The 15,652-nt window shown below is 39.7% G+C and overlaps 1 protein-coding gene across 1 annotated transcript in view; it reads right to left on the minus strand.

The window, feature by feature from the left end:
• dysf (neuronal PAS domain protein dysfusion) overlaps positions 1-15,652 on the minus strand; it is a 123,594-nt gene that overhangs the window by 24,543 nt on the left and 83,399 nt on the right. Inside the window, exons 4-5 of the mRNA XM_089254957.1 lie at positions 2,461-2,550; positions 2,059-2,298 (exon numbers count right to left, since the gene is read on the minus strand). Of these exons, the coding sequence (XP_089111083.1) occupies positions 2,059-2,298; positions 2,461-2,550 (330 nt within the window). The remainder of the gene's footprint in view (positions 1-2,058; positions 2,299-2,460; positions 2,551-15,652) is intronic.

A 15,652-nucleotide genomic window follows, 5' to 3' on the forward strand; every position in this document is an offset into this window, starting at 1 on the left:
GTATGAAGGAACTTCATACAGTTCCGAAAAGCGTATAGCCGTGGTTCTTTTGCAATTTTGGGTTCAACTACGTCGGTTGTTCAAATGTATTATCTAACCAAAAGGTAATTCATTTTTTGTTGCATAGATGCCTCCACAAAAATGATGATAATCATCCCAGGTTGTAGCCCTGAAACCCGGGGTAGGGGGGCGTGCGGTTACCTCAGCTGCATAGGGACTTCCACGATAGGATTTGCCATCGTTCATTGTATTCACATAACCAAGTTTGGGAATATATCTCGCATAACCTGATTCAACGCTTCCACTCGCATATTTAATGTAAATAATAAGTTACATCGTTACATTGAAATCCTACCCCTATGCTGCCATCTATAAAATATAAAAAATACTAAACATCAACCTGCTTAAAACCCAGCTGAGCTGAATAAAAATATCTATTTCGGTGGTATAAAAAAACAATCACTGTGATCCTTTTTTTTTCCAGTTGAGGGGAAGGGGGCACATTCTCTTTCATTTCACCTGCAGTGACCTGTTGCTTCTTTGCGCGCAGAGTTTCGATATCAGTTCGAAATGACAAAATGAAGTGTTACCTTATACAATATAGGGTATTTTTTCTGCTGAGGGAAAAAACTCTGTATACCGGGAAGCATTCTCAGACCCTAAACGTCCACACTTTGTAAACTTATTCACCATGGAAAAAATGGTACCTTTCTCAGTTACTTTTGTTCATAACCAATAAACGGGTAAAAATAAAATTTTATCAGTAAAAAGGTACCTTCTCTCTTGAAAATGTTGAAAATAAATACACAGTACAGTATTATATGACGTGCAAGAAGCATCATTGAACCGTAACTACTGCTGTCACCTATCAAATAAAAATGCAACTGCCGTGATTCTTTAATTGACATTGATGATCGGTTTCTGATCAATGTGCCGCATAGAAAAAAAGCCAATGCAGTATAATATCAATAAATATTTCATAAGCAATAATATTAGTTAAATTGTCAAGTTTGCTTTAAAATTTTAACAGCTGTTGTTTGAGTGCGATAAGTTAACATTAATAAATTGTGCAAAGCGTAGCCTTTGAAATAGATGTTTGCTTTATATCCTTGTCGATCATAATTACAAAAAGTCAAGGAGGATTATGACCTATGCATCCTTTACTAACGTTAGTTTACCGTCACACAAACAACGACTGTTAAAATTTTAAAGCAAACTTGGCAATTTAACTAATATTATTGCTTATGAAATATTTATTGATATTATACTGCATTGGCTTTTTTTCTATGCGGCACATTGATCAGAAACCGATCATCAATGTCAATTAAAGAATCACGGCAGTTGCATTTTTATTTGATAGGTGACAGCAGTAGTTACGGTTCAATGATGCTTCTTGCACGTCATATAATACTGTACTGTGTATTTATTTTCAAGAGAGAAGGTACCTTTTTACTGATAAAATTTTATTTTTACCCGTTTATTGGTTATGAACAAAAGTAACTGAGAAAGGTACCATTTTTTCCATGGTGAATAAGTTTACAAAGTGTGGACGTTTAGGGTCTGAGAATGCTTCCCGGTATACAGAGTTTTTTCCCTCAGCTGATAAAATACCCTATATTGTATAAGGTAACACTTCATTTTGTCATTTCGAACTGATATCGAAACTCTGCGCGCAAAGAAACAACAGGTCAGTGCAGGTGAAATGAAATAGAATGCACCCATTTTCTAGAAGAAAAAAAAGTTAGAGGGCAAATATTTTCACGTAGGAATAGAATTTTTCGTTTTCCCACGAGCATCTCGGTGCTTACCATGATCCCCACAACCTGGACCCAGGCTCCCTAGATTCAGATTGCTTGGAGATTGGTTGGAGGTGATATTTTTTAATAAAAGAAAATTGAATTTCTTAAGGATGCGCGAGCGTAAAAAGTTTGGGAATCCCTGATTACGACGGATATAAACTTAAAAGAGCCCAAACATATTATTTTAGAGACGATATATTGCCGTAATTTGGCTTGTGATGCTCATAACCACTGATCCCCAAATACAAATAAGAATTACCTTTTGGTCACCGAACCTCATCTGTCTCCTGGCGTTCCGAGAAACGTTCATGCGGCACAGAAATATCCGCGTGTCGTGGTGATGGTTATGGTGGTGATGGTGGTGATGATGGTGATGATGTTGGAGGGATCCGATCGGGCCACCGCCCAGCGGCGTCCTCATCAGCTCGGCCTGGATAGCTTGGTGATCTTGCTTCTCGATTATATCGTACACGCTATCACCGTGTATCAACAGGTCCTCCTGTAAAAATAGAAATCGAAAACGCCTATCGAATCACTTGTCAAATTATGGCTGAAATAAGTTGCGACGTATCTCGAAAATACGCATCGACGTACTCTCATCCCTAGCTTATAAGTGAGTCAAAAACGGTCGGAATAAGTAATTATTTGAAATGAAGCGTACCATGGAGTGTCCGAGGTATTCGGCAGCGTTGTCTGAGATGTACAAGAGCTTCCCGTTCTGCGTCATCATCATCAGAAATCCACTCAGAGCCTGTGTGAAAAATTATATGCGGTATATAGAACTCAACACTAAATGAGAATATCGAGGACTTCTCATTTAAAAATACAGTAATGTAGGCAAAATTAGGAACATTTTATTTTTTCCAGTATGGGCACCGAATCTAACTGCATTTGGCCAAATACCATAGCCCAGGGTCATCCTAATAACATCATTCTCTACTCCCGCTCCCGTTCCCCCGCTCTCACCTAAGCGATGGGCTAAGGCCCACTGACAAGGTGGATAATAACGGCATGATCCAATAATACATCTCGCACTCAATGTTCAACCGCTCATTAGGATCCACGGACCTTTCCAAAGCGAGCCCATGCATTAAAAGGTAGTCCTGTGCTACCGCCTTCACACCAGCGCTGGACAAATCTATTGCCCGACATGCCTAGGGAACGAAAAATTTCGACGGGGCATGTATTTTTAGACCACATGCCCACGCGACGAGGGGACAATAAAAAATAACAAAAAAATTTAACCCTTTCACTACTGAAGGTACTTTAAAGTAGTACTAATTTTTTTAACCCCCTAAACCATAGTGTCCCAAACTTTGTATTCCATCGCCCCCTTCTTCAGAATTTTGTTTCTCTCATCGCCTTCCAACTCAAATGAACCCATAGGATCTCATGTTTAATCTGTAGCTTCTATCGCCCACCAGGGGACGATATCACCCACTTTTGGAAACACTGCTCTATACCATCCCTTACATTAGGCTGTTGGATGTTGGTATTTTGAAGTACAAAGGTTGGTAACTACTTTACAATTATCAAAGACGGCACAAGGGTGGGACTAATTTTTAGATATGTTAATTAGCAAAATTCAGTTAGATGTTTCGCCCTATAAAAGTGTTTATAGCACTTTTGTAAAACAAAAATGTCTGTTTTTATGAAATGTCCTTAACAAATGTATAAACCTCACTCCCCCACCCCAGTAAAATACTATAGTATTCACTAGAGAAGAGGAAAAGACTTCTTAGTGTGCGTAAAAACGTAAAACCATATTTCTCCAAAAAATCTCGCCCCCCCCCCCATGCCAGAAACATGAATGTGCCTGGCATTGAATGCCTATGCAACCGATATTACTCTATGGGTTTCATTTTGCTAATATGTTTTGTAACATGTCTGTCAAGACGGGATACATATTCGCGTTTCTGAAAACGTTTCGATTGCAAAATAACCTATCCAACGACCTGATAAGGGGTCATTCAAGTATTGCGTCAGCATCGGGGGGGGGGAGGGGTTTCGGATTTGCTGACTTTTGATGACAAGGTGGGGAGGGGGGTTTGAAGGTTGCTTACGCCATCAACCACCCCTTTTGAAGATATGGAATATTCTAAGCGGCAGACAAGGAGGGGGGGGGAGGGGGTCAAAAATGGCTAAAAATCTGCTTACGTAATACTTGAATGGCCCCTAAACAAAACGAAAATTTGCGCATTCATGTTTCTGACGTAAAGGGGTGGAGAGTGATATGATGTGGCCCTCTTATACAGTATGTAATGTGTCCGAAAGGGAGAAAACTTCTGCCGATTGACCCTAAGATTTTAGAAAATATTTATGCGCATTTTCTCTTCTATACAAAGATATAAAAAATGTCACAAAAATGTTTGATCTCTGCTGCCACCTACCAAATAGAAAGTAAACTACCTGTTATAGTTTTTTAAGTAGAGTTAGTCATTGGTTTCAAACCAGCATGCAGCATGAAAACGAACAAAATGTGTTATGATAAATTTTATGCGCCAAAATATCGGTTAATATATTTTCATGTTTGTCGCTAAATTACTTTTTATAAACACCAAAAAATATAGTAACCGGTATTTTGGCGCATAAAATTCGCTGGTATTTAGTATAAAAATACTTAGTATAGTTTCATACCTCATGTTAGTCATTTTTATTCTACACATTGGTTTGAAACCATTTTTAGTTTAAGAAACGTTACAAATACTAGTTTTGTTTTTATTCAATAGGTGACAGCGGGGCTCCAGCTAAACACAGTTTTTCGTATTTATAATAGCAAAGTACCGTATAAACAAGAAATATATACAAAAATTAAACTTGTGAAAATAATTTTTCGGGTATTTAAAAACATTGGGGATGCAATAGGGAATGAAAGCGATAAGGAGTTGCTCCAGACCAACTTAAACAGGATTGCAGCATGGACAAATGAATGGAGCATGACGTTTAGCATTGATAAGTGCATGGTCGCTCACTTTGGTTCGAACAACCCAAGGTTCTCTTACGAGTTGAATGGTGTCACTATCCCGGATGCAACTAGGGTCACCGATTTGGGAATTCTCATTGACGAGCGACTTAGGTTTTCTGAACATTGTTCAGTGGTGGTCAAAAAATCGAATAGAATGCTTATTTTCAAAAAAGTCTCCTCGCGTTCCCCTAAAGTCATTCTTCCGCTTTTTCGAGGCTTAGTTCGTCCTGGAATGGAGTATGCTGTAAGGTTTTGGAGACCATACCTACAGAGGGACATAGACTTGGTTGAAGGGGTGCAGAGAAGAGCTACGCGTGTCCTTATTGGCACAAAGGGCTTGAGTTATGAAGAAAGACTTCATTTTTTAAATATGTTTACATTGGATGAACGCAGGTGTCGAGGAGATATGATCGAAGTGTTCAAAATTTTCAATGGGATGGATAGGATGGACCATGAACTTTTAGTACACCGCCAATCGACTGCTTTTACAAGGGGACACCAGTATCGATTGGTGAGGGACAATGCAAGGTTATGGTGTCGCAGGGAATTTTTCTCCAATAGGGTTGTTAATAAATGGAATAGCTTACCCCCGGAGGTAGTAAATTGTAACACAATTGACACGTTTAAAAAGAAATACGATAAACATGTTGGGGTAAATCGAGAAGCTCTATCCATTCTTAGAATAAGACAACCATAAGTATTCTTTATGGGCATTGTATAATATTTTATCATGTGTATATATTGTTTACAATTTGTGTCAATTGCATTTTTAATTGGGTTGCTGTATTTTTGAAATATATGACATCCATATCTTTATGGGCATCTTTTTATCAGCCGCCTCGCTGGGCATTTTGCCTGTTGTGGCGTTGTATTTGTATTTGTATTGTGATTCGGGCATCTATTATTTTACGTTAGAAGCCCGACCGGGCGTGTAATTTTCAGAGATTAGATTATGCCCCCCCCCCCAGTCCTGTTTTACACATCTTCTCTAACATTTTTTGCATTTCGAAGCAGCTAGAAATGGTGGATATCAGACCTTGCAGACCTTACTGCTCACGCCATTTCAATCAGTAAACCATTCGACACATGCTAGTTTCTCATTTGCAATTCGAAAGAAGTGTGGCAACACACGAACATATACAACACTTGCGCACAATAAAATTGTCCCAACACAGACATCTCTTCAGAAGAAAAGTGTCTCCACTTGTGTATGTTAATAATGCTCACATTTTTAACATGTGACAAATCTATAAATTAATAGAATTTCAAGTCAAGTCTTTCTCAGCATAGGTTTCGACCTTGTTTTATGGGGGGCACTGGTATTTTGCGGCTCTGTGAGCACATCCATAAGTGCGGGCTGCGCGTAAGAATTGATAAAAAGTTGTTGACCAAAAAGTAAGCGTGCTTCCGAATAGCATAAAAAAAGGAGTTAAGAGAAACATCCAGAGACGTTGTTTAGAGCAGAAAAACAAGATATGAATGACTGTGTTTGCCGATATGCCTGTTAAAAGGAGAATATGCCTGTTAAAATAATCGTCATCTCGAACATCCGGCCGCTGCAAATTTATACCCATGTGTGTGTGTGAATAGTGAACGATGGAGGCGTAAGAATTCCATTCGGTCTTTGTCCAGCTGCTTGCCTCGGCACAATGTTTGCCTTCGTCGCTTTGTGATGATGCTTAGGCCGGATATCACGATCGTCTCCTGGTATAATTTGCACTTGCGACTCTCTCTCAATTCGTTATTTATTCTCCTCTCCCACTCATGGAAAAACTCTTCGAACACCGAAACAAAACTCTTCGCATCGATTTCAGCTTATCGATACGCACGTATTGGACTACATGATTCCAAAGCACAGTAATTTTTGTTCTCACGCCGGAAACTTCTTTGGATAATTTAGAATGTTAGATAGTGGAAACTCAGAAGTAACGAGACTCAAGGTGCGTGTGTATCTAGTACTTCCGAGCGCTATGAGTTGTCTTTGAGTGGTTTGCTGAGATCTTCCATGCATGTGTACGGCTGTCACGAAATATTTCACCGCGATTCAAGAAACATACACTGGACTAGTGTGTTCCAAAGTGGGCAATATTATCCCCTGGTGGGCGATGGAATGGTCCGGGGGGGGGGTGATACAAGTTACGGGTGCAACGTACGATCCTATGGGTTCGCTTCAGTTGGGGGCGATCAGAGAAAACAAAATTCCCGAAGGAGGGGGCGATGGAAAAAAAGTTTGGGAAACTATGCACTGGACGGACGCTAAACCTGCGGGACTCCGCCGACGATGGGTTCGATTCAACAAAGAAGCTTGCGTTGTGTCTCTGAATTGCTGAAGAAAGGCTGCGGTTGGAACAGTGTTGTGTGTGTAGAAGGGGGAGGGGAACCCAAGACGGAAAAAAAGAGGAAGAGCAAAGCTTCGGAGGAACAGAGATCAGCGATTGGCAAGATCGTCCACCATCATGAAGGGTGCCGTCATGTCTACGGGTTCGATCCTGGGGAAAGACAGATAAAACGTTCTTTAACTACCAAGCCTGAGGCGACCGCCGATAGATAACGCTTTCATTTCCTACTCAACCCAATCGGTCATAAATTGCTGTATGGCAAATATGATCGTAGTTTGTGTGCATTCTGAGCGTTTTGGCTCGTACCAAATATCTCTAGATACTCTGAGCGTTTGCACTTTCCGAATATCGATTGTTAATGTATCACTCGATTTCAACGAAATGTAACGACCTCCGTGTTATAACAACATATTTCCCGCGCTTTCAGTTTCTGTGGTGTTTTCCAATAAATTCCAAGAATTTGAACTGTGTGAACACATTAATAAAATATTTCTCTTTTTCGTTTCTTATTTCGTAACTGTGATGATAAAAAAGGGATATATTGCATGATTGTGGATCATTGCTCAAAGTTCTATCCATCCATTACACACTAAAACATTAGCAGGATTAATGGAAGCTGTCCATCCATTTATCAATAGATATTTTCCTTTTTCTTATATCTTTAGTGTATCAATAAAAGCTACGAGTCGAGGGATTGGGATTCATACTCTGTGTAATTCGCGCATCTGTTATCTCTGTGAGCTTTTATTTTTGAAGGGACTTGCGGAGCTCGACTTCAAATAATACGTAAAGGTCAAAAAGCACTTGCCATTTCTATTATTAACCTGCTCAGCTCCCAATGACATGCCTGAACCATCTTAACAGCATCATGATTCCCCCCCCCCCCGTAAAATGATATTCTGAGACCCCTACCTGCCTAGAAACTTTTGAAAACCATAGTAGTAGTAGTAGTAGTAGATAGAGATAGACGGCTTTTTCTCAGTGCAATACGTCAAAGAAACAGACATTTGCTGGATTGTATTTATGCCGAGGTGAACTCGGAAAGAAAAGTCATCTGGCGTGAGCTTGATGTCCCTTTGACACCACTCAGGACCTTGTCACCCAAAAATTAGGGACGCTAATGAGTGATTACCGCATCTAATTACTGCGTTTACACCTTAACTCTTTACATCCGATCACGCATCCTACGAAGAAAAAAAAATGTTTGTTTAGGGAGTCGTTCTACCACCCCTTAGAGTTTTTATCATCAATTTCAAAACACCCGGTATATTTTATCATGGTACCTCAAATATGTCTGCTCGTGTATAACGGCACAATCTTGAATGTCGTTATAACCAACTTGGACTGTATTTTCCTGTTCTTTTTTTGAAAAAGAATGAAAACTTCAAGGCAATATAAATTTTGCAGACATGAGAAAAAACAAAGAGGAAAAAGATCTCGTCGTCATGGATGTTGTGTGCGCAGGTATGAGTAGCAAAGGAGTTATGACGATGTTTTGCTGGTAGCCCCCACCGACATTCAAGGAAATACGAGGATCCTTCTTCTTTCTTTTATCTACAAGGAAGAACGAAAATCTGTGTTCGACGTGGAAAAAAAAAAGAGCACTTCATTTTAGTAGTTTATAGGTTACCCTCCTGCTCCGCCGAAGAAAAGAGATCACCTCTCTCTGTGTCTGAGCTAAGATTTTGACCACCAAGTCTGTTTTACGAGCAACTTAACATCCTTCATAAATCCGGTATAAGTAGCGACGAGCCATAATCAAAGAAGCCATATACTGTCAGAATTACGAGTTTCCCCCTCTGACCCGTTACGAAGCATTTAGGGCCGCGTCAGAACGGGGCGGGCTTTGCACGCAGAATATATCTCTTTTCTTCGCTTCTAGAACAACAAAGCGGCGGACATGCAAATGATGACGACATAACTACGTCTCTCGACACACCTTTCGTTCTTTCTGTCGTCCGAAAGAAAAACGACCTCACCACAAACATTTCTTGTCATCGGATGCTGGTAATGAAGCCACAGATCTAGTATGTATGTGCAGGGCTTAAGTTATCCAGAGGCTTATATTGAGAGAACCACCCATGATTGGTTATACATTTTAGTTGCATTCACTCCTTCGCGTACAGGCTTTTTGCAACAAGTTTGTAGGATCTCTATTTGAAGAGTATCGGCGAATATTATCAAACAAATTGGTTTCCTTTTCCTTGTTTGCATGTTAGAAATAGAAAGAGAAGAAAAGAGTATCGTTGATTTCTCTTTCGCCCTCACCCTCCCCTATGTGTTCTCTCTTTCTCTTTTCTGTTTTACTGTCAAAGTCCGGCCAGTTCGCGAATTGGCCGAGAGTTTTAGCCAACCAATTAGTGAACTGACTGATTTTGAGCTTTGTCCGTAATATATATATATATGCGCAGTAGAAAAGAGATGCATTATATACGGGGGGAGGGACATCAATAAACAAGAGTCGCGAAAGAAAGAACGGGGGGAAAAAAAGTCACTTTTATAAGTTTACAATGAAGCTTCGCAATGATGAGAAAAAGAGGTAAAAAGAAACAGGGAGAGCTGAAATAAATGTCTTCCATTCCCATTTGTAGGAGATATCTCGTCCGTGATCGTTAAGCGGTTAAACAGAACAACTCAAATCTATATTTCCAGGTAATTAAAGTTCGATGTAACCACACTTCATTCATACATTTATAGAAATGTCCTCTCCACCTGTTAATACAAGATTCATTGAAAGACTGGTTATTTGTGAAGATGAAGATTATAAGGAGTAGAAAATCTTGTAATCTTAATCTCTACAAATAACCAGTCTTTCAATGAATCTTGTACTTCATAGTTTGAAAATTTTATGTCAGATGGCAGCACTATTCAAGCATTACACAGAAACTAACTTCACGTGAGGTTCGCAACACATACACGCATATTTTCCCGCGTTGCCCAGGTCTTCTTCGACCACCGGTTTACATCTCTTCATTGGGACAGAACGGCGGGACATGATCTGGTTAGGAAGGGGGGGGGTAAGAGGAGGAGGATATATGAGGCTCCACATTCCACTCAGTTCGTACACGTATAAAATTCTTCAGATTTCAATTCAGCTAGTCAGAGCATGCATCGAGCCTTGCGTCGTTGCATCCACATGCTGATTGGCAGTCAGCGCGCGACTGCTGTGAAAAGCGTCTCAAAGCAACCATTGACAGCACACGCGCGCGCGATCTTGGTGGAAATTATTCGCTATTGGAGTTATTCGCTATCGAAAACACGACGCTTTTATTATTATTAAGCACATCTATTTCTCTAAGTATAAGTTATTACTTTTGGATACCTTTAGTCCGGACACCCTGTACATGGGAAAACATCAGGTGACGTTTTCCATGGACAGCCCTTCGAGGAATTTCACGCAAACTTAACGACAAACAGATGAAATACTCTTTTTTGACAGTAGAAACAGGTAGAGCCTCTAAAATATACTTCTAGAGTAAATAGTTACTTAGAAACAGGTGCAGAGAGAGAGAACCTACTATGCATTATCGTTTACGTAAGCGACGGGCCCTCAAGTGATGTACACTTGCTCCGGACCTCTCACATGCAAATCTTTTTCCATCAATTTAGCTCGCTGGGGTCTTCCGGTCACACAGGAGGTCCATTCTGGAGCAGGGCCTCTAGGTTGGGATCTTTGGTGGGCTCTCAAGCCAGACTATTTACGAGCCCTTCTACAGTGAATTTATAAGAAAGTTATTATGAAGGAACAAAAAAGTTATGATAGTTGTAAGTTATGATAGTTGTAAGTTATGATAGTTGTAAGTTATGATAGTTGTAAGTTATGATAGTTGTAAGTTATGATAGTTGTAAGTTATGATAGTTGTCCCAATCACCCGGGGCTGGAACTCTTTCAGCCCCGCTTCCGTGGGGGGTCATGACCCAGTGCCGTCTTAAGAGCATCATAGGCTCCCGGGCCAAGTGATTTTTCTGAGGCCCTACCTGACACATTCTTGAACAATTCAACCACTTCTCTAACCTTCATTGTTGAAGACGAGCATCTTACCACTGCGCCACTCGGGCGTTAAAAAATATGCCCTAGCCTAGGGCCCGGCTGCAGGTTTTGGGAGGGGGAAGTTGGCATGCTCCCGTGTACCTAAGCAGTTCAATGTTGTTCAGTAATCGAAAGCCATGGCACCAAATCTCATCATGCAGGGTCTCTCAGGGATAATGCCGGATGCCCCCTCCCCATCATGGGTTAAGTTAACATGGCCCTGACTCTGTAGATAGTTCTGCTAGATATTGAAAATATGCGTTTTCCAACTGAGTTTTTATGAGTTTTATTTCTTAGGTGAAGAATGAAAGCTTTTATTTGTTCACGAATGATTTTCTTTTTCACGCAGGCCCGTAACTAGGCTGGGATGACCGGAGCACTGCCCCAGAATGGGGCCCCACAAAAATGTGCACTTATTTTGCATAATAATAACCCTTTCAAGGGGCCCCCAAGAAAAAAGTCTTCCCCGGAGCCCCGAGGAGGCCCGCTACGGCCTTGTTTTCACAGCTCTCTGTGTTTCCCTTAATCATCTGTCAGGTCTCCCCTTTCAACTTGATTTTCACTCGTGGTACCTATTAGAATACCCAAGACCACAAGAGAGCCATTTGTCCTCAGATTGAGGCCACTACTCAAGACAACCACTCTGAACAGCCACTTAGATTATAATCACCGTGTACAGGGCCGAAACTAGAGGGGAAGGAAGCAAAGGAGGCAACTGCTCCGGGCGGAAAATTTCAGGAGTGAACAAAAATACTATTATAAAAATCATTGATGGGGGGGGGGGGTGGAAGCAAAATCATGTTTGCAACTCCAACCTCCCTAACAAAATTCATAGTTACGGCCCTGACTCTGTACATTCATGAAATACGTGTATAAGAATGAGCACCCCCAAAAAATAATTAAAATGATTCTGCGCAAACTGTTATCAGCTTGTTCTGTTGAACTAACTCAAATTTGAGGTCATCGCATTGGTATATCATTAGGAGAGAGAGAGGGGGGGGGTTGTTTTTTCTTCTTTAACAAGGCAAAAAAATGAATGGGCATGACGTCTTGTGAATGAAAAAAGGGGGAAATAACAAACACATAATTTTTTTTTTGTCGAAAGTCCACTCGGATTGGTAAGAAGAAGGAGGACGGACGGACGGTGAATCAGACGACAATGAAGGTAGTAATTCATTTTGTGAAAACAACAGTCTTGCTGAATCAGCATCAAAAGAAACGTCGTAAAACAAGTGCAGGGATTTTCCACCACATCATATCCGTAATATTCCTTTGTTGCCGATGAAACAGGAAGAAAACGCCGTCCATTACATTATTTCTCTCTCTGTACATGGCTGTATTGTATCTCGCTTGATTCTTGAGCGGATGCGGTATTGTTTGATTCAAAGATTGTTACTACTCCACGATACAATAAAAAAAGAAAAAAGAAATCGCCATAAAATTGGTCCACACTAAAAAATAAGTTGGAAACACAACTCCTCTTTTGCAATTCCCATTCCTCACCTCCGTGGGAACAAGGTGACCAAAGCAAAGCGCCAAAAACAACAACAACAAAAACAAAAGCCAATTTCATGACGTTCCTGAAAATTTGCAAACACAGGTGGATACTTCCAAAGATGATTTTCAAACGATGGTACGGAGACCACAACGGGTTCCCTAAGGAGTCCGGGGGAAAGGGGGGGGGGGGAATATGTTTCAGAAAAAATAGGATTACATCATGGAAATATCGAGCGACAATCACGTATCACATGGTATCCTTGGTTCCCTTAGTGGATGACCAAGACACTAATCTTCATTCCTGTTATCATCAGGTTTGGGTTCGATTTGCCCAGGTCGTTTTTTTTTTTTTTTAAAGAGCATTTTTAATTTAAAGAGCATAATGTCCTTACCTATTATGTAAACCTCGGTCATAAAAAATTCCCAACTTCACGGGAAGGGCAAAAAAAGACGTGCCATTGAATAACACACAAAGGAGTTCATTTTTTTCTCAATAGAGAGATCGTTGGCGATTTTTTTACCCCAAAAGCTCTAATAGATAAGATATGATGTTTTAAGTCTAAAACTGTCAAAAAGTAATTTTCGAAAAAAATAATAATAATGATATGTACGAGGTTTCCATTATAAGGAAACGATAAATATTATTTTACTAACCCAAAATTTTTTATTTCGGTGGGAGAGAGGGCGCTAATTGTTAGCAGCATCCCAACCCCCAAGTCAAAGCCCGATTGACCATTACCAGCCTACTCTCATGCGATTTACACGTTTTTTCACATTTTTACACGGTAGTAATTTTACACTTGGGAAAAAAAAATCAACAGAAAAATTAGTGAGTCACAAAGCCATACGATTAGTCAGAGGTACTCAGAGCAGGGCATACGCAGAGACACAGGGTGAGACTACACCGGGCCACAAAATACATTGGTCATGTACAGGGTTTGCTAGATATAAGTTCCTCTGCCCCACTTCAGAGAACTGTGGAGTACGTTTTACGGCTCTAAATAAGATAAAATTCGTACCATTTGATTTTCTGCAGCGCTCTCTATCGACACCAATTTAAACTGAATTTTTTTTCCCATACCCAAAAAAAAAAACTCATTCTCGTAATAATAACTTTTTTGCACACCACATTCAAATGCACCGATTCCTTGAATTTTTAAACTATTTATGAATTCATGGCACACCCTGCATATTACAATGCAAAACTCCCTTCATTAGTAGGCTTTTCCATCTCGGGGAATTAAAGGAAAACCCCGTTTAATGAATAAATCCGTCTTTATGGAAAATATTGGAATCGAAGTGGGGAGGGTTCGAGAACTAAATTGTCAAAAATTCACGGCATTATTTTTCGTTTAAGTAGACAGAAATTATAGGGAAAATTTTGACTTTACGTGATCCCTGATTCATCCGGCTGAAATAAAGTGCAATGTTTTCAACGGCAAATAAATTTTAGGTATGAAATTCGATGTAAGTACGCAAGCGTAAATACACGCATACACTGTAATGGTATGGAAAATAACTACGTTTTCTATAGCAACTCGTATACGTTCCACTGCAAAATTTCTAATCAATCGGTACATACGGGAATGTGTATTCTGATTATACGTGAGTGTGTCCCTAACATATTTATGTTGTCAGGGTTATGCTTGTTTTGTGTTATACTGGTGCTGTCAGTCTGTCTTCCATATTTCGAAGTGAAGATGGTAAATGCTTGAATTTTCATGTCACGTAAGTATCAAGTTGAAAGTCTGCCTGCTCTCTGCGGAGAGGCTATTCCAAGCGGAAGACCGGCTCGCATTCATTCGTACGTCGAAGTTAGAAAACTTTTAAAACAATCGTATTTCGAACATACTTTTTCGATCATCATACGTACTACTACGACTGTACTTCAGTCGAATCCCGTTTTAAAGAATACCGTTATAGCGAAAACCTCGTTGTAACGAAAACTTTTATAATCCTTGAATAAGTTTACATAAGAGCAATGTATTGCGAATTGCGATGCTACGAAGTGAAAAATTCGTTATAACGAATTTAATAGCAAGTTTCTGAAAATTAACAAAAGAGTAGCTACAGAACGTTCCAAAAAAAGATGACGTAAAATCGGTTTCAGAGAATTAATTGGATGAACTGTTGGCGAAGAACGTCTACGGTTTGTGCGGAAGAAATTTTAACCACACAATATACGGTGCGTGAAAAACAAATAAAATCTGTGGTTAGCTTTAGTGCGTTACGAATGTTTCATATTTCTTCTGGTTCAAAATGCGTGGCCTCGAAAAGAAACAGTTTCGATTAAAGAAAAACAACTTACAATCTTTTCTGAAGTTGATGTTGGAGTAAATAACAACAATGTGGCGAATGTCCGTGGACTCTTTGAACATTTTTGCAAAATCGGACAAGTTGGAATTTCAAATTCAAACAGCAGTTATAGGATCGCATGGAAAAAAGACTGAACTTTGTCTTAAATTCTCATGTAAAGATGTGAATGTAGAGCAGTCTTCACAGGACATCGTTAAAGGCATTTTCCAGAGAAACACATACATAGTTTCAGGATATTCATTCCCGAAATGTGCCAATTACCAGCTCACTCACATGAGCAATTCGTTAGAAGTTCCGCAGAGGAATATGGACGAATGCGGGGTTTAGTAGTAGCTCATTCATATGAGAAAAGACTTGGGAATTTGCATGTGCTTTTAGATGCGAAATCTTTCAAGCATCGCACCCGTTTGAGTAAACGTATACTATAGAGAAATTTGTTTTTTCATTGGCTTCCACTACTTATACAAATAAATAAATACGGATTATTCGCCTTAAATAGGTGAAGTAAAACTTATCAGAAAAAAACTTCAATGCCTGATTGATTTGAGTTGTTTTGAGTTATTTTTGAAATTTAACTCAATTTTTTTATTATCTAGGAAGTAAGTACGTAATTTCTTTCTTAAGATCGAATTCTGCTAGAACGAAATAAAATTCGTAAAATCGGAAATTCCTTTGTAACGAAATTTTGTTACAACAACGTGATTTC

This window comes from Pholcus phalangioides, unplaced genomic scaffold (assembly GCF_987345545.1).
Source record: "Pholcus phalangioides strain wild (caught in Gottingen) unplaced genomic scaffold, Ppha-v1.0 ptg000042l_1, whole genome shotgun sequence".
NCBI lineage: Eukaryota > Metazoa > Arthropoda > Arachnida > Araneae > Pholcidae > Pholcus > Pholcus phalangioides.